The 23,816-nt window shown below is 39.5% G+C and overlaps 1 protein-coding gene across 7 annotated transcripts in view; it reads left to right on the top strand.

The window, feature by feature from the left end:
• ELMO1 (engulfment and cell motility 1) overlaps window positions 1-23,816 on the top strand; it is a 521,159-nt gene that overhangs the window by 461,786 nt on the left and 35,557 nt on the right. For 6 of the 7 annotated variants that reach the window (XM_037510323.2, XM_054692471.1, XM_037510310.2 and 3 more), the window contains 2 exons: window positions 14,117-14,280; window positions 21,646-21,758. In XM_037510323.2, the coding sequence (XP_037366220.1) occupies window positions 14,120-14,280; window positions 21,646-21,758 (274 nt within the window). In that variant the 5' untranslated portion in view covers window positions 14,117-14,119. Of the gene's footprint in view, window positions 1-8,298; window positions 8,420-14,116; window positions 14,281-21,645; window positions 21,759-23,816 lie in introns of those variants that run through there. The other variant, XM_037510318.2, reaches the window with a different exon arrangement.

Below are 23,816 nucleotides of genomic sequence, written 5' to 3'. Positions count from 1 at the left end.
TAATGATGGGGATCACCTCTGAAGTTCTATTGGCAACTCTTGGCTGGAGACTTTAGGAACAACCATTTCCTAAAGACAAATGAGTCCTTGTTTAGAGGAAAGTTTTTCTTCTAGCTCATCCAAAATGTTCAATTCAAAAGTTACAAGGATGCCCAAGATCATTTGGGGGGAGAAAATACAGAGAGGTTAAGATGATTTTCTTGTGGTTACACAGGAGGAACACAAGAAGAAAGATGCAAAACAAGGTTAGTCACCTGGCATCCTGACTTAGTTATTAATCTTAGACTTTTATTCTTCATTTGTTTGCTTAAAGATCTTGAATTTTCACCATTCCTGCAAGACACAACTCAAATTCTGCTGTTTGCAGTTACAAGTATTATAGTTTGATTTCAATCTGTCTTCCAAGGCTGCCTCCAACCATCTACTTAAATGAATATTTGTAAACAATAGCCATCATGTATGTCTGGTCCTGTAAAAACTGCTTGACAGTATTTTAATCCTAACTTCACATTTCAAGGTCTATACTATAATCTCAAATTTATTGGGAACCTGGGACACAAGGAGTTTCAAAAGTTTGCACCAGGACATGCAGATAGTAATAGTGAAATGCCCAAAAATCAAGTTGGTTCTGCCTGACTCCTGTGCTTATTGTTTTCCTTTGACCTTTCACTGAAGCCAAAATGACCTAGAGTAGCTGTCTTTCTATTGACCTTGAAAGCCCTAACCCCTCTCACTCTTCTTTTTTTACATCTAAATCATACCTGTCCTGCATAACCCCACCCATAACCTGCTTTGTTCATACACTGTCTTCTCATTCCCTCCGCTGGAAGAGGTCTTCCCTCCTCTTCCAAGTACGCCACCAAACAATTGGGAATGACCATTTGTCTTCAGTGCATCAAAGCAGAAAATATGGTGCTGGTAGGAGTCAGGAGGTTTGGGTTCAAATCTCTGGTCTGTTACTATCTCATATGTGATTTTGAGTAAGTCACAAAGTTCTATCTAGGCATATGCTGCAACCTGAGCTCTAAAGGCCCACCTCATCACAAATTCTAGGATTTTAAAAATTCTAGGATTCCTAAATTCATGTTAAAGACATAATTTCTTTATGAGTTAAGTCCTGTACTTTTTTGTGTCACCACACTCCTACTTTTGCCCTATCTGTACAGTGCATTTTGTAGAAATACATCAGATTTTGTTGAGATGCTGTCTCTCTTTACTTCTAACTCATTCCTACTTATTTGCTTATTTTTCATTCATTTATTCCTTTTTTTTTCTATTTTGGCTAGCTTTGAATTTACGATAATTTCTAAGATCCAACCCTAGAACACTCTAGAGGCATCTCCACATTTCTGGATAGTATAGTGACTGGTTTGGGATTAAGCCTCTCAAGGGCAACACTTTTCATTTTGTATATCCAGAACAGATAAAAGCAAAGGAAAAGTCACTTTGACAATATGAAATCTCAGAAAATTAAATTTGAACAATAAATACTTTGTAATGTTTTCAGGGACTTTTTTTTCTGCATTTCCTCAATCTTTGGGCATCTGTACATATAAATCCATCACTACCAATCTGCACACAAACACACACACATATGGATGTTTGCCAATTGATTAAAGTCACCAGTCTTTAAATTTGGTTTCAAAGAACATTGGTCTACTGTGCCATCTTCAATGACACTTGTCCTCATCTATCCTTGCATCTTTTATCACTTGTGGCCCCTGTAGGTTCTCAGGCATTCATTATAGGAAAAGGTGGTTCTGCTTTATCCCTTCAGCAGACACCGTTTTGCAAAGTAGCTCTCCTTCTTCTCTCCCTATCCCCAGCAAATTCCTCAAACTCCAGTTTTCACTTGTCAGATGTTCATGCTAATTCCCAGACTCTCTAAAAACAATTATTATTATTATTGTTGTTGTTGAAGTAAAATTCTCATAGATGGTGGGTTTTATTTATAAACAATTTTCTTGTTTGTTTACTACTTGAATGCTTACTACTTACTAGGAACTACTAAATATAATCTTTTCATCAACTTAGTGCAGTATTACTCATTAACTGTAGGATAAAGTTGCAAATATCTTTTCATTCAACTCATTCTGAAATCAGTTGGAGCTTGATATTTCCATTTAATAATTTGAAGGATTGACTTTCTAATTATAGAACTTGGATTCAAGTTACCAATATGTATTTCCAAGCCTTGGTTTCTGGAACTGAAAGAAATGAAGAATTTCTGTTTGGTAGGACTGGTGTAAACACATGATGAGATTAAAGATAACACATTTAGAGCACTTGTATCCTTACTTAGTAAACAACCCAGTAAATGCTGAGTCATTATTCCATTGCCTCTGACAGAAAAAGAGAGCTTTAATAGCACCTATCTCATTTGACTCTTAAAATTATGCCTGAGTGGGAAAGGGCAAATAGCGACTTTATTTTTAATTTAAAAATATATTTTCTAATTCAAGAATGGAGAGCATGTCCACTTTTCTTAAGTAAGAAATTGGGAAAAAAGGAAGAAGTACAGTTAATTTTTTTTAAGTTTGCTTTGGTCTTATCACTGTTTCCCCCTTCTTTCACACTTTATCTTAAAAAAAAAAAACAGGACATTACTCTCTAAATAACTGAACTCTAATACAAATTATGTCCTTTTGGAAATTATTCAATTTTAATAAGCAAGTAGCAGGAGCATTTGTATTATAAATAAACATTAAAAAATATCCTCATTTAATTTCACGCAAGTTATAGTTCTAAAAATTTTCCTTAAATATTGGTTTCCATCCAAATTCTTTTCCAGAATTATAAAATAACTGAAACTTCAAAGCAGAGAAGAGGAATGTGATCACATTCAACATAATAAGGTCTATAATTTGATCTAGTAGACTAAAGCCTGCTTACTGTTTCATTTATTCAATAAACAGGTATCAGCTCCTCTGAGCATTTGGCACTATTCTAGCCCAGGACCTAAGTCCTTACCTTGGCCACTATACCATTCCCAGAGGTATTAATTTTGACTTCAGTTGAGGTATTAATATTGACTTCAGTTGTTGCGATGAGATCATAAGTGATGTAGAAACACTGTTTAACTATTGGGTCAAACAAATTCTTAGGGACATAAAATTGAACACAAATTCAGAATGCAAGAGGACTTGGGTTAATTATCCTGGAAAATTAGTAAATGAGCAGCAGAAAATATAAGAAAATCACATCCAAAATTATTGAACATTAAAGTCAAATATGTCAGGTAAAAGTGCTCACCTATAGAGGGTGTTATAGTGTGAATGTCAAGTTCAATTGATTAGTAGTGGTTAATAGAGGCTGAGTTCTGGTTCAGCAAAGAAAAGTGCTATGATAGATTATTGATATCTGCCATAGGCATTGAAGAGAGGAATGTTGGTGTGCATGCCACGTAATTGCCATCTATGGATGTATCATTAAAGAAAGGGACCACATTTAGGTGAAAGCATGAAAGACCCAATGGATGTCTGGAAACTGTGGGAATAGCTGCCTTCATCTAACTGTGAAAGATATAGCTAATGAGCAGAAAGGAAGAGGTATTGAAAGGAGAAACATTTCAGATATTCCTTGTCTTCATTCACTACAAACCAAGTGACTGTTAGGCTTTTGCAGAATCGGAGATCTCTGAGCTATTTTAATTGTTTGGTTTTTGTATTGTTGTGAACAGATTCTCCTTTAAAGATAATAAATGACTCATAATTACTTTAGTTTGGAAAGTGCTCTTCTGCCCTGGAACACTATAACAACTGGCCATAGAAAAGAGAAAACCTAAGGATTTATAAGGTGTCCCAATTTATAGCCATCTGGGTGAAATACAACCAGACATTGGCATAGCTGTGCATTAACCAGAGTTAATCTATCAATGTTGCGTTCATAAACCCTCTCTTTCCCTCTGCTTAAAACTATCACAGGGATTCATCCCTGACCTTCACAAAGACTCTCCAGAAATCATTCTTTGAAACACATAGATCAGAAATAGTCTGGTTGACCTTCGGTGTACTAAGCTGAAGGGGAAATTTTCCAGGTAAGAGGGATTTTAAAATCCACTAATGCTAAAATGATAAATGAGGTATAATCTCTTCAGTCAAATGGCTTGAGGTCCTATTGGAAGACTGAGAGGGAATACACAATTTCGTTAATTTTGAGAAGCACAATTGTTGAAGGAGTGGGGTAAGAATAGAAATATATTTATATGTACAAACATCAGTGGTGTGCTTAATTATTAAGCCCCAAAATTATATTGATAGCTCATACCCATAAAAGCACTTACTGTGAGGTCCACTATTAGCTGTTACACAGCAGTGTCCCCCAACTACCTTTGAATTTTGAAAGAGTGGGTACTGGATCTGGTTCTTTTGTTTTCAGTACCTCATCTACTCATCAGCACATATTCAATGCTGATAAATGTTAACTGAATAAGTAAAGGACAGAATATATGCATCTAAAGCTTGCAAGGTAATACTAGGGACAACTTACTATATCAAATTTTAAAAATTAAAACACATTTATTCTTAAGATATTCTGTTAATGTTGCAGCTGAATTTATTTGGAAATTAAAATAAATACCATGGGGATATAAATTTCTCAATAAATAGTGGTCCACTTAAAATGTGACACTGTTAGTTTGATGAGTAATCAAAAAAAGGGGAAAAGGATTTAGAAAAGGTATAAGAACAGTCTTTTTCCTTCTATATAAATATGAAAAAGTTGAAACCACTGGGTCTTGCTAAATTTTCAGTTCCCTCATGTTCCCATCTCTCCTACCTGATGTGTCTGGAGGAGTGTCCACCAATAGTTTGCTTTGGTGGCAGTGTCCTTCTATTTTTTTTTTTTTTTAGAAATTTTATTTTTAATTTTTTAAATTTTTACATCATTTTTTTCATTTTTAAACAATATTTGCTTCTTCCCACCCCCTCAGGTGCAGTCCCCATAGAATTTCCTCCACCAAGGCACCCGTGCACCATCACCTCAGTGCCGTGTGCTCCTCCCTCTCTCCCTCTGATCCCTCTCCCTCCTCCTCCCCTTCAGTATATCTCTGATTTATAATTGTCTGTTTTTACTTTGTGTTTTTTGTACTATTATTATTTTTTAATTGATTTCTTATTTGGTTCCCTTGTATTCCTGCTATAAGTGAAATCATCCGATATTTTTCTTTTTCCTTCTGGCTTATTGCACTGAGCATGATTCCTTCTAGTTCCATCCAGGTTGCTGTGAATGGCATGAGTTTATCTTTTCTGATTGCTGAATAATATTCTATCGTGTATATATGCCACATCTTCTTGATCCAGTCATCTATTTTTGGGCATTTGGTTTGTTTCCAGGTTTCACCTATTGTAAACAGTGCTGCAATAAACATAGGAGTACAGGTGTTCTTTTGAATCAATGTTTTTGTGTTCTTTGGGTAGATCTCTTAGTGGAATGGCCGGGTTGTATGGTAGCTCCAGTTTTAGTAGACTGAGGAAGCTCCAGACAGCTTTCCGTAGTGGTTTGACCAGAAATGCACTCCCACCAGCAATGTAGGAGAGTTCCTTTTTCACCACATCCTTGCGAACATTTGTTGTTGCTTGTTTTTTTTTTTTCAGCTGTGCCTGATGGCAGAGGAGTTTGATGGATCCAGGCCTTGCTTTCCCCAACCCCTGCCCACTGTGGTACTGTGGTCTTGTGTGAGCAGTCTGCTTACAAAAACTTTATTAAGCCTCCCTTCCAGGGGGGCGTATTGTCCCATTTCATTTGTTTAATAGTTTATGCAAACTGTGCCAGGCCTCAGGTTTCACCCTCCATGTGAAATAGTAGACATTTCATTCATTTCTTAATGGCAGCTACTTTTAGATAGTTTCAGGCTGATTTATTTGTACCCACTGATACTCTTCTACTCCAAATATTTATGAAACTGATTTTAGATGCTGTGCACAGAGATGAATTAGGTAAAATTTCACCATCTATAGTGGGTAAGGCACACTGGGGGAGAATAACACATGAGCAGACTCTACCATTCACTCCTTTTTTCACACATGCCAATTAATGAGTAAAGAAGCAACAATGACTACATCTCAGATGTTTTGTAAACAGCCCATAATATTTGAAGGGATATCTGTAGATGTCATTTATCCATTTATAAATCTATTAGGAAGTAACTCATTATTTAGCACTAATAATTTGGCATCAGGATTGTGTAACTTGAAAAGAAAAACTCCTTCAGGTTCAGTCACTTCAGTGAAATTCCTCCCTTGCTCTTAGGGAGCCCCCAGGGGAGTCTATCCACCCCCAACCCCACCATGGTCAGGCAGCTGTAGCTATAAGAGAGGAGACAGGTATCTAAGCAAACACTGGTTTACTTGCCAGACTTGCCCGTTGGGAAGATCGTTCTTTGTAACTTTGAAAGTCTTTGCTTTCAATATCCCTGATAGACAAAGTATGACTAAATTTGGTGAACAAGCATTAGAAACCAATGGTAGCATCATTATTAAAAATTTGTGACCATTTTCCCCAGGCCTTGTTGGAAAAACTTTTCAACCTTCTTTGTGAGAAAACCAGCCCCATTTGTTTTTGCTTTTCTCACCACACAGTCATGTTTTGACTGACACATTGTTTATTCAAAGCTGTGGATTAAATGCCACCCACTAATGTGATTTGTGAGGACTTTGCTTGCCTGGGGCCAACTCCATCAGACACTGGTGAAAACAGTTTCCTGTTGTCATCCAGGACCTCCAATTAGTAAACCAGCAAATCTAGCCTGATTGCTGTATTAATTTGGCTTCCTGTTTCAGTGGGGATAGGCAGCTGGGTCACACCACTGTTTTCCTCTTGATCTATCTCCCCTCTGGACAGGCTGCAAAAAGAAGGCAGTGATCCCAAGCCTCACTTTTTCTGAGTTTTGAGCTGGTTTCCTGTAGATGTTGAAGAAATGGAGCAGGATGTTGCGTCCATATCCCCTGTTTTAACGAACACAGCACTGACTGATTTTAAGATGAGTTTCTGGTTGAAAGGTTTATTTATTTACTTATTTTTACTGACTATAAAGATGCCTTACACCTTAAATTAAAATGCTTTATCACAAAGAGCATGGCAGGGATTAGTACTGTGAGTCTTTGTCTTAGGAATGTGAACTTATTCAGTTAGCACTTGTGTTGAACCACAGAGTCAGGGATTGTATAATGAGTTGTTTTTTTTTTTTTTTTGGGGGGGGGTACAATGCCAGGCCCTTCAAGCTGTCAATTTGGATTAAGATCAGATTCTCAGGATGCTTGAAACTTTCTGATCATCACTACCTGCTTCAATCAATTCCTTCTTTATTAGCAATTAAAAACCAGAGGAAGTTTTCAAGCAAGAGAATGGCAGTGTTGGGCACTAGCTCTCTTTCTATCTGCTCCAGTGCCATCTGCTTTGCTCTCAGGGTACATCTGAAAAATCACCTTTCATATTCTATTAATAGTCTTCCCTTGAGTTCTCCATGTTTTCCTTGAATGCTGCCATCTGCAAGCTTACCCACTCAGGGTTAGCATGCAGGCTGCTGCTCCTGTGTCTAGGAACACTGTCACTGATTGCTATCCAAGGCATTGGGAAGATGTTGGCTATTCTTGCTACAGCAGGTTCTCTAAACCACACCTTGCCCAGGTAGGCAGATGCCTGCACCAAGGTAGCTATGGTTACCTTGGTGGGAAGCAGCCCAGGTAGAATGGTTTGGTCCCCAATAGTGGTGTCTTCTGAAGGATCTAAGCATGCTCAGAGAAGGAATGGTCCCCTGGCCGTTTTCTAACTCTCTCAGGTAAGAGCACTAATCCTGTCATACCATAGCAGGTACCTGAAGGTCAGGTCTTGTGGAGACTTTGGGCAGTAACAAGATGAAGTCTGGCTTCCTTGGGCAGCATCTGTAAGTCACACTGGGCAGTTATGAGGAAAGGGATCATGGCCCTTCTCTCTTTTATCTGGAATGGCAGTATGCTTCCTCGTTACACCCACAACCCTTAATCCCAGCTGCACATCAGCATCCCCTGGGAACTTTCTAAAACATGACCAATGTCCAGAACCCATTCTCAAACAAATGAATCAAAATTTTTAGGGGAGAAAGCAGGTATACTTTAAATTTTGTTGTAGAGTGAGTGTTGAGAACTGAATCCTCAGTCATGAATTAAACAGTTTCTCAACAGCTACTACCTGAAAGGATTGTGTAAATTCTGAATAAACAAAAGAGACATTGTTCATGACATTATGACATAATCCTATGATTGGAGAATAAGGGGGCTCTAACCCTGACTTTAGAGAAAGGGCAACAGCAAAGAATATCTAGACTTGAAGAGTGAGCAAGTACTGGAAGGAAGAGTATTAGTCACAGGGAAGAAAAAACACAAATGAAGAATAAAGTTCAAAGTGCTAAAATGATCTCAGGTGGCTCAATCCCAGAAGTGGGGTAAGGACCAACTAGGAGGTATCTGCTTGAGGGTGAGGTGGAAAGTGGCTCTGAGGGTACATGTGTCCACAGTGGAGACACTGGCTGTCACTACAGGCAGTACTGAGCCAAGGTTTCAGCAGGTAGAGGACATGATCAGATCTATATTTTGGAAACAATACATTGCTGTGAGGTGGGCTGAAGAGGATACTATTGAAGTCAGAAAGGTAAATGTCTGACTTCAGCAGTCACTCTGGCCAGGCGTTTATCTCTTAGGTAAATTAGGACAGGTGATAGGGTAGGGTTCAGGGAGTGGTCAGTGATAATGACATAAATTAAATGGAAAGAATACTCAGCAAGTGAGACAATATCACCCCAATCCTGAAAACTGTATACTCAGAGCAAAATTCTATACTTTCATGTAGGCATAGGTTCCTAAGTCTACGTGGTTCCATCCATTGCCCATAATTTTCCATCTTTCACCAAAGACACCCTCAGAGTTGCATCACAGTTACATCACAGATATATGGCACCCTGAAGGCAGGCCTTGCTGTCAATGGTTGGCATTCCAGACTCTGCCTTGGGAAGAGCCAAACCAATGAAGTTTCAGTCTATAGTGGACTGTTCTTTTTCTCAGCTCCTGGCTACATATCTTGACTTTTGATGGGACATACAGCTAGCCTCATATTTATTGTCCTTAGATATGCCATCATAAAAAGGAACAGTTAGAAAGATTCCACAGCCATATCATGCACTACACTGGCTCCTGTTTCTGAATTAAGTCATTACCATCCCCTCAAAGAGATCATGGAGTTGTTAGAGACTCACTAGAGAAACAGAGATGGAGGAGCAAATGACTTTTTACTATTCCTGCATGCCACGATTAGGCCATGTCCTTTGTGAACTGCAAAGAACATTTTTACATTTATTAATGAAAAAAATATTTCAAATTCGACTGGTATCCGTGAGGACACATCATGAAATTGAGAGAGGCCAGAGGTTGCGCACCAGCTAAGCTGACCCTCTGAAATATCAGAACAGTTTCTCTGGTCATTTATCTGAAGACCAACCCCACAAGGCCCTGGATTGCTGGGACCTTCACCAGGGAGCTGCAACTGTCAAACTCCAGTGGAAGGCATGGCAGGAAACACAAGGACAGGGAAAACTATCTTCAAGGCCTGAAATCATTCAGGGAGAGAATTGAGAAAAATTTGAAAAATAGTAATTCTAATAGGTTGGAATTGATTCTGTTCAACTCAACCTAAATACAATCTTGACCTGCCCTGCACATATTATGAGTACCTGGTGTCACTAGACACTTGTTTGCATGTAACAGGAAGAGTTTTTCTTTTATTTTTTTTCAAAGATTTATTTTATTTATACAAGAGCCGGGATATAGGCCAGATGTGCAGGAGGGTGAGAGGATTCACCAGAGACAGAGCAGGGAACAGAACAGGCAGATTGACCGAAGTACACTGCTAAGGGGAGCAGCAGGCGAGACAGGAGAGGTTTGCTCGCCATGTGGATTGCTCTGAGGCCAGCGGGTATCAAACCAGCACTGCAGATGCCGCGGACAGCTTCACAGTGCTGTGCTTAACTGCCTGTGCCACCAGGGAGGCCCCAAGAGTTTTTCTTTTGACAACCTGTCTTTAGGACTGTGAATAAGGGAAAACCTCATAATGATGAGCAGAATGTATTGGGCTAAATGTTCTGCATCCCCTAATCCTGAAAGAACATTATCATCTCCATTCCTTATTATTCCTCAAGCCAAAGTCCTAGTGCTGTTCCTCAACATCATGACACTGGAGAGGGACTCGAGCCTGAGAATGGATGTCTTGCCTTTGCTCCAGTATGACATCACTTTTTCCCTGGGGGTGTGTACATGTTCTACCCTCTTTCCTAGAGCAAGAGCTTATTCAGTACAAGCCCTCAAATGCTTCACTCACTGTGCTTTGCACATTGCAAATATTTGAAAACCATTTTTTTGAATGCATGGATGAATTTTGCTGGATAAAGGTCATGGGTATAAAAGCAGAGTCAGAGAGGTAGTTAGAATAGGAATGCACAGATGCTCAGTAGATATTGGAATTAAACACAAAACACATTTCAATGAACAATGACACCAGAACACAATTAGACTACAAGTTTGCTTGATTCTACTCATAGATCCTCAGCAATTATACCTTTTTTCCAATCTTTCAAGAAATCAAAATGTTTTCTCTACCTAAAGTGAGAGTATCTGTGGGACTCCCACATTTTTGGTACAGTGTGACATTATTACAGAGAACAGGTACTGGGAGGATTCCAGAAACACAGGTATGGTTCAGACATTGATTAAGTAATCAGTCAATACCAAAAATTAATGTAGGTTCTAAGAGTATGTTTTCTTTGATGTCTACGGCAAAACACATGCTGTAATTAAAAGTCTTAACTTATTACTTTGCTGATGCTTCTGCAACACTGTCTTTGCTTTCTTAAAACAATGACAAAAGCCTGATAATTTCCAAAGGGGACTGTGTAAGAGTGTCTGAATAGGACTGTGGAATAGGTTCTGAGTATAAAGTGTCTGAGTGTCTTGTCTTTAACTTGTACACATGGAGCAAGAAAGACTGATGCCATTAGTTGAAGCCCTTGTGGAAGCTTCTTTAGAAAGAAATAGAGGCATATTTGACTTATTTTGCTATTGTGATGCCTTAAAAACTGATGACATCTTTCACTGGCATCATTTTCCTTGGCAAGCAAAGTGACTTTTTCAGGGCCAATACTAAGCAAAACTGTAAGATGAAGTTGGCAAAGCCGGTCTTTGGCTCCAACAATCTCTGTTCTATGCACCACATCCACTACCGGTGTCCCTTACCTGGAGCCAGGTGTCCTCATGAACTCTTCTCCCTTTTCCTGTCAGTCTACTCATGGGAAAAGTTCTATATTTTCTTCAACCTACATATATATGTGATTGTTGCAAATTTAAAGGTTTATTACAGTCATGGATTTTTTTCATCTAACTGGTATCAAAGTCTTAATCTAGATGAATGAAGCTCTAATGGTGAATTTTAAGCAAAACTATCTAAATTGGAGCTAAAGAGTTTCCCAGATTACAAAAGGAATTATCATTTCATGCAAAAGTATAACCAAAAGTAAACAAAGATGACTTTTACATTTATTTTTTATTGAAGTAGCTTTTTTGTTTGTATCCTGCTTTTTTCCCTTTCTCACCTATTCAAGCAATCTCAGCCTCACAAGCTGGTATTCTCCTTGAACTTTGGTGTATGTATTTGTTGTGACTCTGGTTGCAAGTGACAAGAATTCCAGTCAAACAATCTTAAGTGAAAAAAAGATTGATTTAACCAATCAATGAAAACTCTAGGGTTTTCTTTATAGTTGATTTTATAGTTGAATGTAGCTTTACATTATATTCTCTCTCTCTCTCTCTCTCTCTCTCTCTCTCTCTCTCTCTCTCTCTCTCTCACACATATAGGCACACACTTGTTCCTTCTGTTTTATTCCATTGGAATTGGTCTCATTAACTTCCACTCGCCTAGATATTGAGGAGCACTCCTACAGAATAGATTTCAATTTGATGAGAAAGAAGCCTGCTTCAAGTAATGTCAGAGAAGTCTGGTGACAGATGCTGATTGGTCAGTTTGGGTCACATGCCATGTACTAGTGTGATAATTTTGTCTGGGCAGATGTGGTTTAGCGATTGTCATCTCTGTGACAGCCCCTTTAGAAACACATGAAATATGTTCAGTCATTTTTAGTTAACTAAAGGACAATGTTATTGACACGGGATCCCTGTGAGCACAGGTACAGGAAGAAAGCATGCAGATGATAAAGAGGGAGGGGATCTGGCATCTGGAGTTGGACTCATATCCTGTGGGTTTCTCTGATGGGCACATCTGAGGCCTGCTCTGCACATCTGAGGCCTGCTCTGCTGTTCCTGGAAGTCAGTTTAGTTTTGCTGCCAATGAGGATTCACTTTCTTGTTCTGCTTCCTAAGATCCCATTCACTTGGAGAAAGAAACCTGAGCAGATTGCTTAGTATCCTGCACCATCAGAGAGAATCAATACAATTAAAAGAGCTTAGCAAGTGCAAGGAGCTGTCAAGAGTTTGGAGGACATTTCAGCTTCCTGTGAGGTTTCCTCAGGCTGTAAGATTTTTCCTTTTCCTTGCAGTCAGGCAGATTTGGAAGTTATGGTCTTTTCCATACTGTAAAATCGTTACCTCAATAACAATGACATTTCCTGAACCTGCCGTTGTGGGGGATCTTATCAGTGAGCAATTACTGAGTACCTCCTATGAATGAGTTACTGAACAAACAACAGATTAAAAGCCAGAAGGAGTACATTGGTCACATCCAGAGTGATAAAGGATAGCAGTACCCCAGGCTGATCAACATAAAGTGTATGTCATATCTATAATACTGGGCAACAAGGCAACTGAGAATTCAACTAAATATGTGTAATCTTAGCTAAATCCTCAATCCTTTTTCTGTCTCCATTTCCTTTAAAATTGTGGCAGTAGCACCTACTCCATTGTATTGGAGGGAAGTGAGGAAGTATATTAAATGAAGCACAGAACAGCAAAGTGCCTGACTCAATCTGGTTTGTAGCTGAGGTGCATTTGTCATTTTCTTTTACTTTTAAATTACTAAACAACTCCATGAATGGTGACATGGGTCACAGTATAAAAGAATGCTTAAAACCCTGGCTTCAAATCTCAGCTCAGCCACATACCAACCAGCTGAATGATTTTGAACTAGTTACTTAATATTTTGAAATCCAGGTTTCTGTAAATGGAAATGATGAATGTCTGCCTTATAAATGTGAGTGGACTAAGAAAGAATGTGTAAAGCACATTTAAAGTGCTTTCTATGGAACTTCTCCCATGGTAGATACCTTATCAGTGGAAACAATTGTTCTCATCTGCAGTGGAAGCTAAGAAAAGAAGCAGCAAGATTACAAGTCTGTTGGTCGCACTGCATGTTTTCTGGTTTTCTACTGCTTCATATATTCTGGTAAAGATGAATCCACATTAATAGAGGCAATGGGTAATTGCTTCCTTGTGGACTGGATCTGTCCTGAGGGAGCAAATCACTATACTCTTCCTTTATCTTGAGGCTTCCAATGAGCTATGTCTTTTCGAATTTAATATACCTCTGGGGTTTTTTAATGCCTGGCTCAAAGAGACAATACAACATGCACATTTCTAGGTGTATTGTTTGTTTGAACACTTAGGCCTTAACTACATGGGAAAAACACTCTGGGAGGGATGGGTGTATGTATCAGTTCACATTCATTTGTCCTGGGCCCAACCAATTCCACAGTTCATTGTGTCTCAGTGATTTTCTTCTGGAAAAAAAAATGATTCTGCAGGCTCCTAGCTGTTGGTTGGACTTCTTTCATTCTTGAGTGTGAATTATTTGTTCTTGCTTCAGCAGCAGTCACATAATACATGGTACAAATGGAACTCTTTTTCTCACTCCATGCCTCCCCACTCTCCCAGTTTCAAGGCGGTCAATCTATTGTGGTGACAATTGTACAAGAGGAAATGGAAGTTGTAGCTAATGATCATTTACTCTTTGGAACAACGTGCTCAGGATTGGGGCTGAGAGCACATGTGGAGGAGATCAGTGAGTTAGGGAGCTATTAACTATGGAGGCTTTTCTGAGTGAGCAAGGTCAAACCTCAAGAAAATAATAATCTTCCTTTAATTTACAGGTAATGCAGGTAGTGAAGGAGCAGGTCATGAGAGCGCTTACAACCAAGCCTAGCTCCTTGGACCAGTTCAAGAGCAAACTGCATAACCTAAGCTACACTGAGATCCTGAAAATCCGTCAGTCTGAGAGAATGAACCAGGAAGACTACCAATCTCGCCCGATTTTGTAAGTCACTTGGGCCTCTAGCTCCTCAAAGGCTCAGACCCACCATTTCTGGAGGGGAGCCCTGTCATACAGCTGGGTTGTGATGTAAGCTCTTTATAGAAGGATAGCAAAGGACATTCCAGAAGATCTCAATTCAGTTCACAAAGTCACTGCTGGGGAGCAGGGAACCTGGGAGCAGGATGGGCTGGGATGGGCTGAGGGGGAGCTAGGAACAGGTGCTGGCAGAAGGACCCAAACCAGAAAGCAGCCCAGTTACTGAAGAGTTCTCTTTGGAGTTTTAGCTGAAAAGTTTGGACCCTTTTCTAATGCTTGGGACAATGTTTGTTTGTTTTTCTTATACTGCTATATTCTGTGTAGGTGCCTTTAACATGATATGGGGCATCCAGAGTGAGGCACACTGATACCTAAAACAATAAGAACATTGAAGTCCTGGGAGAGAGAGTTATGAGAGAGAGAGTCATGGGAGGGAGGGAGAACATGAGAAGAAGAGAAGTCCACCTCCTCCTGCTTCTGCTTCACATTGGAGCATCTCATGTCACCTCCTGACTACTAACCTACAGGTCATAGTGGGGGAGGGGGCCTTTTATAAAATTTTACATCAAGTGCTAATTGAAACAGCTGCATAATCTCATGTTTCTCAATTTTTAAGATGTGCAGAATCTTAAGCAAGAGAACTGGGGCTTTTGTTGTATGGGGAGTTTTTTGTCTGTTTTTTCTTGGAACTGGCCTATTTATCTTTACTGTCCTTTTCTAAGAGCTAAGTAAGTTTTGTTATCCTTATGTTTAATAGGGATGGAAAGAAGGAAAAGGGTGAAGAGTAAAAAGATGGTTGGAATTTATTCTCATTCTTGCCTCAGAAGATTGTCTTCTGAATTTTCCTGTGAAGTCAAGTTGTACTATAGGGATGATTACGGTGACCATCTAAAATCAATCTCTCTCTCTCTCTGATTCTTTTTCTTTCTGCTCCTCTCTGTTTCTTGTTCTATATATTTGACATTTTTAATGCTTGGCAGTTTGCAAAGCAATCCCTCCTGCTATTCTGTTGCCTTGCGTACATGTGAGAGAGACATGTACTCAAGGACCAGAAGAGCGTCTAGAGAGCTGATGACCTCACTAGCAAGCAGAGGAGCAGGGACTTAAACTCAAATCCAGCAGGGCTCCATTGCCTAGTACAAGATTAAGATGAGGTTTAAAAAAATGCACAGGTCTGCAAAAACAATAGCCAAGATATAGCGTCTATCTTATGTTCCATCTCAAACCTTAAGAAGCATTGTTAGAAACTGTGGGCCACAGACATTAGTGAGCATGGGTTTGTCAGCGGGAGAGAGAAAGTGCTTCCTGAGGGTCTTTGGCATCACTGTAAAATCTAAGTCACCCCCACATTGAGAACCAGCCAGCGCTTACGAGAGCACCACTGGGGTGCCTTTGTATTGGTCTTCAGCCAGAAGGTAACAGTAAGAAATATGGAGCTATAAGCACTTTGGATAAATGATAGACTCCTTAGAGATGCAGTTTCTCAATTGAAGGGAAGGAGAGTGGCTCCTCATCTGATCCCACTACGGAAACATTGGATTTCATAGTGTCTGTTTCAGCAGATGTGTAAACACAAGGGACTTTTTTATGCTTTTGATAATTCTTAATCTAAAGGGAGACCTGGAAACAACTTCAGTTAAGGCCAAGTGATTCTAAATTCATGTTCGACCATGACTTTGTTCCATGTAAGAATGCTAACTACATATCAAGTGTGAACATTTTGCTCCTACTTTGGTTTCATATCTTCATTTTCCAAGGCTCTGTCACTGACATTCTAAAGTTTCTTCTCCCTTTATCACAAGAACCTTTTATCCTTATTTTATTTTTTATCTAAGGAAAAGCAATCAACATATAATGGAAATCTCCTGTATGTGTGAAACTTTGTACTGTTACTCAGCCATGGGACTGAAAAGCACCCTGGCCACCTGGGGTTCTTGGCATCATTGCAGTAAAGTCATAGACTTGTCCAGAGCTACAGCATTTAATGGGAGGCCATTGGCCAATCTTATCATTATTCCAGCCTCTGAAATAAGCAAGCAGGAGTCAGCTTCTTTTCTAGTGATAGGTTTTGTTTATTAGAAAGATCTACTAGACAGGAGCTCATTGTGGGGTGAATGGTAAAATGTTGCCAGAATGGCTCATAGGATGCACACAAGTCAACAAAGAAAAGGCCAGGTGTGATTGTTTTCATTCCGTCAGTCATTCTTTTAACAAATGTGGATCAAACAACTTCTACCTGCTAGACCCTGCCTGAGGTTCTGGGGAAAAGCAGAGAATCAGAGACTCTTTCCCCCCACCTCATCCCTAGCTTTGAAGTAAGATTAAGAGGAGGCTCCTCAGACCACGCTCAGTGTTTGGTGGGAGGGAGCACAAGCAGGTGGTTATCTGAGAACACACAACACTGACCTCCAACCCCAGCTTGGGGGTTAGAATATTATAATTTTTGAGCTGAAAATACTTTTAATGTCATCCAATTCAAGCTGTGTAATTTGCAGACAGGCATAGAAACTTGGCTGAGTCTGGTGTAGAACCCCTCTGGCCCTGCCACCTGCCCATCAGCCCCATTGCCTGGGGCCTCTGTCTTTGCCTTGCCACACACAACACCAGAAGGTAATAAACCTTGATCCTCTAAGACCTGGGAGGCATATGTCCTATTTTCATAAAACATGTTTCTTGAGAAGAAAATTGCAAGCAAGTCTATGTGAACAGATACTTCCTTGGAATATATATTCAGTGGATTAAGGAAGCTCTGTTTTATTTCTTAGCTTTTGACTATTGCAGAGAGGACATAGTTGTTATTTTCTGCTTAGCATGACTTAACAGGAAGATAAATCATCTTCACAATTAATCCAAGTTAATGGATATAAAAAGCTTGAGACATCCAAAAATAGGGCATCCAACACTATATTGAGGAGAAGAGGAGATATGAGGACAAGTGTCAGTGAAGAGGAATAGAAAATGTGGAAAACCCAGATCCAGAAAGCTTATAGACTTGGGATCAGATTTCAAGGTCACTACTTGCAAATACAACTCTAGGCAAGTGGTATAACCCATCCTCAGCCTATTTTACTTGTATGTGAAAATAAAGATGATGAAAGTTTATACATCATTGGGTTGTTGTGAAGATCCAACAAAATAGCACATGAAAAGCACTTAACCTAAGTCTGGCACATGATATCTAAAGTAACAGCTCCTCTTATTACTAGTTGATAACCAGAATGGCAGTACTGGCCTTTGAATGTTTTTATATATGCTTTATCTTTTCTCAGAAAGTACAATAAAGTAGTCTAAAAATAAGTAAAAAAGAAAAACAAATAAAGCTAGAAATAAAAATAATGCCTGTCCTACAAATCCACATCCTCACTAAAAATTGACCACAAGTTTTTTTTTTCATAATTTACTCTTAGCCAGTATCAATAAGACAATGGTCAGTTATATAATTTTCAGCATTCAATGCACTTGGCATTTATCATATGCCTGTCACATACCAGGTGATATTCTAGACATATACAAGCCAGAAGTGAAGAAAACAGACCTAGTCCTCAATCCTGCAGGGGTTATATTTTCGTGTAACCTAGTAAATAAGATTACAGCACAGTAAACATAGTAAATAAGATTACAGCACATTAAGAGGGAATACAAGCTATGAAGATATAAACAGGATAAGGAAAATGTAGAGTCCATAGTTTTAAATAAAGTAGTCAGAATACACTAAGATAGTGACATTTGAGCAAAGATGTGTAAGTGACGAAGGAAGCAGGCTTTGTGGGAATTTGGTGAGGGGTATTCCAGCAGAGAGCCACCAGTACAAAGGTCCTGAGGTAAGAGGAGGTGCCATTGTGTCTGTAACCAAATAAAGTAGAAAAAGAATAATGGGAGATGAGGCCAGAAGGTGTCCAGGAGCCTTCTTGATGGGGAGCCATTGTGGATTTTGAGTAGAGAACTAGCATATCCTTACTTAGGTTTTTAAATGGTCTCTATGACCACCTTATTGGGAATGGACTCTAAGGAAGCAAGTGAGCTTGGAGTTCATCTAAGATGCTAAGGTTAGAAATGTAAATTTGAGAGCTATTTGCATAAAGTTGGTATTTAAAGTCATGAGGCCTTCATGTAAAGAAGTTCAAGGACTGGGGCCTCCCTGGTGGCGCAGCGGTTGAGCGCTGGGTTGCGAAGCTGCCTGCAGCCTCTGCGGCGCCAGTTCGATCCCCCGCTGCTCCCCGGCCACAGGAGGAGGGTCCCACATGGCGCGCAGACCTCTCCTGCTGCCCGCTGCTCCCCTCAGCAGTGTACTTCGGTCCTTCTGCCTGCTCTGCTCCCCGCTCTGGCTCTGGTGAATTCTCTCACCCTCCCGCGCTTCGGACTGTACCCAGTGCTTGTATAAATAAATAAAAACAAATAAATCTTAAAAAAAAAAAATACATAATTTAAAAAAAAAAAAAAAGAAGTTCAAGGACTGGCCCCAGAGGTCCTGTGTTGTGAATACCTGAACAACTTCCTTGTTCTTTTAGTCCAAAGTCTCCACAGAGCCCATTTGATAAGTACTGTGGATGACCACTTGCACTCTACCATAGCAGAGTCAAGCAGTTGTGACAGATAGCATGTGACCCTCAGAATCTAAAATATTTACTTCTGGCCCTTTACAGGAAAAGTCTGCCAACCTTTGTTCCAGATGAACACCAGGTAGCAATTCAGTAGGGCAGACCCCACGTCCAGGAAAGAGTCTCACCAGCTGTCTCCTGAGTGTGGCACTGGTCTCATTTGACCTGATTTGGAATTGTCTTCCAGAAACAGTGCTAGACTTTGAATTGCTCTTTATACACTCATTTACCTAACCTCCTTTAATCTTCCTCCCTTTATTTCTTCACAAGGCCTTTAGATGTTATTAAAGGATTATTTACCAAAACAAAGGCAGTGAACCCATAACTTTGGCCTCTCTGACACCAGACTGAGAATTTCAAAACCCAATTCCAACCCATGTTTTTATTGGATTGCCGCAAAAGTCAGATTTCATCCACAGGCACATCACTGAGGGATTACATATGTTTTCCTTATATCAGTGAATTTTATAGCAACTGAGTTTGTTTACAGGAAAAGAAGAGGAAATCACTTAGAAACGAAGGAAAACTGCCCCATGTCCTATATTATCCAATCATGTTTTGGAGTCTTTCAGGGTATATAACATAAAGGGTAGCTCTCACGGCAGCAGATTCACTTATTCTGATAGTCCTTCCCAGAAGACAGTTCCCTAATGAGTGTGTGTGTGTGTGTGTGAGAGAGAGAGAGAGAGAGAGAAAGAAAGAGAGAGAGAGAGATCAGGAGCACATCTGGGTGTTACACTCAAAAGTCATAAATCACCAATTAGAATTACTTGGAAGTACTTTCAATTATTTCCTCCTTTTGGTCCTCATCTCCATCGCCATTTTAATAAGTCAATTCTAGCCAAGTAAAACTTATTTAAAGATACACACATGACCTAAGAATTGATGAGAATCCAAAACTCTTTCTCCTGCGATTTCTCCATTTTTCAGTGCTGCCTCTTCCTCTCCGCCCCGTTGCCCCAACTTGAAAGTCAGGAGCAGTGATTTATTGCCCTGTGTGACTGTCTTGGCAATTCCCCACCTTCTTCTCCATTCAGAGCAGGGTTCATCAAAGCTGCAATTTACTGACTCCATTTTATAAAAGCCGAGTGGTGATAATAAATGGTTTTAGTGATCTGAAAGCCTGAAATGAGACCTTATGAGACCTGTACAGAAAAAGCTTTATAAATGCACCAAACTGTATTATTAGGGCTATATCTCCTTATTATGCTTTTTAAATGTTCAGTTGGAACAGTATCAGATGACAGGAGGTTCAAGGCCATTTAAGGCTAAAAATGTATTAATGGAATTCTGGAATACCCTGCCATTTTGCCAGGTCCTTTTCTTTAATTTTTAAAGTCTTTTTTTCCCATGTGTAAATAAAAGCAATTTGCATGAGAAAAATCTGACTTTGTACCCTACTCTAGGCTTAACCTCAGTGAGCTGTTTTCCCATCTATAGGATGGGAATGATATTAATAATATCTCCAAGTTATAGGAGGGAAGGAGGAGATGTTAAATGAGCTAACATTGCATAATACATTTTCCTGCTCATAGAAGACACTTACCAAGTATTAGGTCCTTCTCCGGTTGGAAACATAATACCAGGTGAAGACAGCTTGCCTACAGTCCAGTGCCAGAGCAAGTCCAGAGCTAAGGTTGAAGTTTGACCAATGTTATGTGGGCATATGGAGCATTTGGATAGAGGAAAGGAGAAAATATCATCAAAGTAAATTCAGTAATACCTTTCCTTAATGCCCAGTATTTATGGAGCATGTGTACTCATATTATCTTCTTGGGAGTCACAGCATTTTCCCATGAGACAGTCAAACATCAGTTTTGGCCTGGGAGAAACTCTGGCAGCCCACTAATAGATAAGGAAATTTAGCTATGTGAAATGCTAGTTGTGAGCATGTCCTGAATGAGAACCCTAGTATCCTGAGTTCTAGATCTATGTCTAGTCAATACTTCCAACACTGCTGTGAGGGCTAGAGTCTGGGTCTCCTATATAGCTGTAAGTAGAAAATTCTAGCTTTACTAGTACATTGTACTAGCCATGCTAGTACAATTTCATATGAAAAAAAAAAAGTTCTGCTCTTAAAAAAAATTGATAATCATTGCACTATATCATATCTTTGAAGCACAGTGCCTTTAAAATGAAATTACATTATATTAGCCTGAGACAAGATACAAATAATCTTTAATTTATGCTCTCATTAGCCCAGTCTCTCTGGGCTAGAATCTGGGACAATGTATTGTTCCTATTTGTAAGTGAGAGAAATGAATGCAAAATATAGTCCCATGGTTAGTCCAGGGCACAGTGTTTATTGTGGAATAGTAATCATGCGATTCCTGTTTGGTCAGATCACAAATAGAGTCTAGGTATTTGCCTGTGATAGAGACAGGAAAATGTGACCAAAGATTTAGTGCCTCAGCAGAACTGAGTGAATTTTTGCTTAAGTGTTATCTGTGGCTTTGTAAAATAAGAGAAGGAAACCTTTAGGGCTCTTTGGTGTAGAAAAACAGGACTGAAGTTGGCTGGTGCTTTTGTGGGTATTCTGTAAATGTCAGGGAATCTATAGTGTTATTTTAACAGATAACCCTGTCTGCCAACATTTAATAAGTGATTCTCTAAAGCCCCAACTTGGGAGATATTGGGACGTTTGTGAAAAGATGTAGCCGCCCTTCTCTGATGCCCTTTCAACCAGGCAGTGTTCTCAAGGCACACTGTGGAATAAGTGTTTATCCTTTTGCAGGGAACTAAAGGAGAAGATTCAGCCAGAAATCTTAGAGCTGATCAAACAGCAACGCCTGAATCGCCTTGTGGAAGGGACCTGCTTTAGGAAACTCAACAGCCGACGGAGACAAGGTATTGTTTGGGGCCACTCCACACTTAGCTAGAGTGCATGATGGTCGCCACACAGGGAGTCACCAGGGCATGAGTGCTGGTGTAAGGTTAAGTCATGCAGTATTGTAAGAGGGATAAGAATAGCAGTCCAGGTAAGTACTGATTCCCCATGCATTCCCAGGAGAAAGAAAGTCCAGAATTAGAAGATGCGTGAAACTGAAGAACCACTCTTGGCTGTTTGCTGCCACAAGACTGCTAGTGATGGTTCAACAACAGCTGTGTCTATTGAGAGTTTACTGGGTGCTGAGCTCTCAGTTTTCTTGTATTATTACATTTCACCCTCACCAAGAACTCTGTAAAGTGACTACTGTGATAACACCCAGATTTCAGATAAGGAAACAATTAGCCCGAAGTTTTAAGTGACTTGCCCAGAATGACAGAAGAATACCATTTATATTCTAGCAGCCCTGTGATCCTTACTGTGGGATTTGGTCCCAGAGCTTTCAGTGTGGATGGCTCTTTTTCTCCCATCTCCCATTCTGATTCACTTTCATGTCAAAATTGTTTTATGAGAAGAGATCAATAACACTGAACCAATGTGGAATGAAATCAGTTCTCATAATCTTGCAAATTAATTTCTGAATTATCTCTATAAATTCAAATTCATAATATCAAGTCAAAATGGTTGCCATTAGACTACTTCAACTAGGTAAAAGCATTTCAGCTGTTTCTTCAATAGGAAAAATAAAGTCCTTGTTTTCTTGCTCTCTTGCCATGCTGCTGATTGTAAGTCAAAGCAGTCATACCATACTGTCCTAGGAAATGAAACTGAAAAATAAGGTTTGGGAGAAGTGAAGACTCGAGGGAGAATCAGAAACATACATAAGCATTAGTACCAAAAGCAAACATCAGTGATGGCCTGAGAGAATCTCTGGCAAGTATTTTTGAAACTTGATGGATGTCCTGCTCAGACACAGAACTAGCTCATTTACTAATGACAAACATCATTTCATGTTTGTACTGAGTTCATCCCCCTGGCCTTTATTTTAATGGCTTTGTACAGAATATTGAATACATCCAAATGATTTCAAATGTTAGCAGTAAAAATCATATTAAGGAATTTCCAAAGACAGAACTTCCTTGATGAAAATTCAGGTTATTCACAGGGGAAGGGAACCATGACCATGAGCTTCAACGTGGGCCTCAGGGGAGAACAATAGGTAGAATAATAAAGATCTGAGGGTTTTTTTTATTATTCCTTCCCCTTATACCCCTCCCCTTTATACCTGGGGAGGAGAAAGGCTAACATTAAGAAGAAAAGTGAAATGGGGAACTCATCTCTTCATTTAGCCTTTGAGGCTCCAGTCTACTCCTTCCCTTGCATTGTTCCAAGAAGACAAATGTACACAGTAGCTAGGACAGAGGCCTCAAGCCAGATAAAGAGGTCCTACCTCCACCCCTAACTATATGACTTTGGACATTTACTCCATCTGAAATTGGGATCACAATACTCTCTACTGAGGTTATTGTGAAAAGCCACTGTGAATGTTACTCTGAGAAAACAACAGAGGGTAGCTATGATTATTCTTGAAGATTATAGAAGAAAAAAGCAATGAGCTGGGAGTGAGTAGACTTGGTTCTAGAATTCCTAAGTCTGTAAATAACCTCTTGTGTGTCTTTAGTCAGGACAGGTGAACTCTCGGGGCCACAAGTTCCCATCTATTAATTGGGAAAGTAGGACTCGATATTTTGGCTCTGTTAAGCCAGGTAATCAACTCTATGCTCTGATCTCTTCATTGCTTTTTGAAAAAAATCAATATTCAGGGTGCACTGTACCATAAAGATGATTTATGAAGTTTTATTTACTTGATATTGGGCAAAGGGTACTTGAGTAGTGGGGAAAGTGTGGCAAATAAGCACATACCACTAAATTCTTCCCTGAATATGCAGCTAGAATCCTTCAGACCTAACGCAAAGAACACAATTTAACCATCCCATCTACTTCAACACTAGACTTCCCTTTTTAGACTAAAATGGATAGATTCAACTAGAATAATCTGGTTTCTAAATTTCATAATT

Source organism: Talpa occidentalis, unplaced genomic scaffold, assembly GCF_014898055.3.
Source record: "Talpa occidentalis isolate TD23 unplaced genomic scaffold, MPIMG_talOcc4v2.1, whole genome shotgun sequence".
Classification (NCBI taxonomy): domain Eukaryota; kingdom Metazoa; phylum Chordata; class Mammalia; order Eulipotyphla; family Talpidae; genus Talpa; species Talpa occidentalis.
The sequence above is the reverse complement of the archived record's forward strand: the minus strand, read 5'-3'. Positions and strand labels throughout refer to the sequence as shown.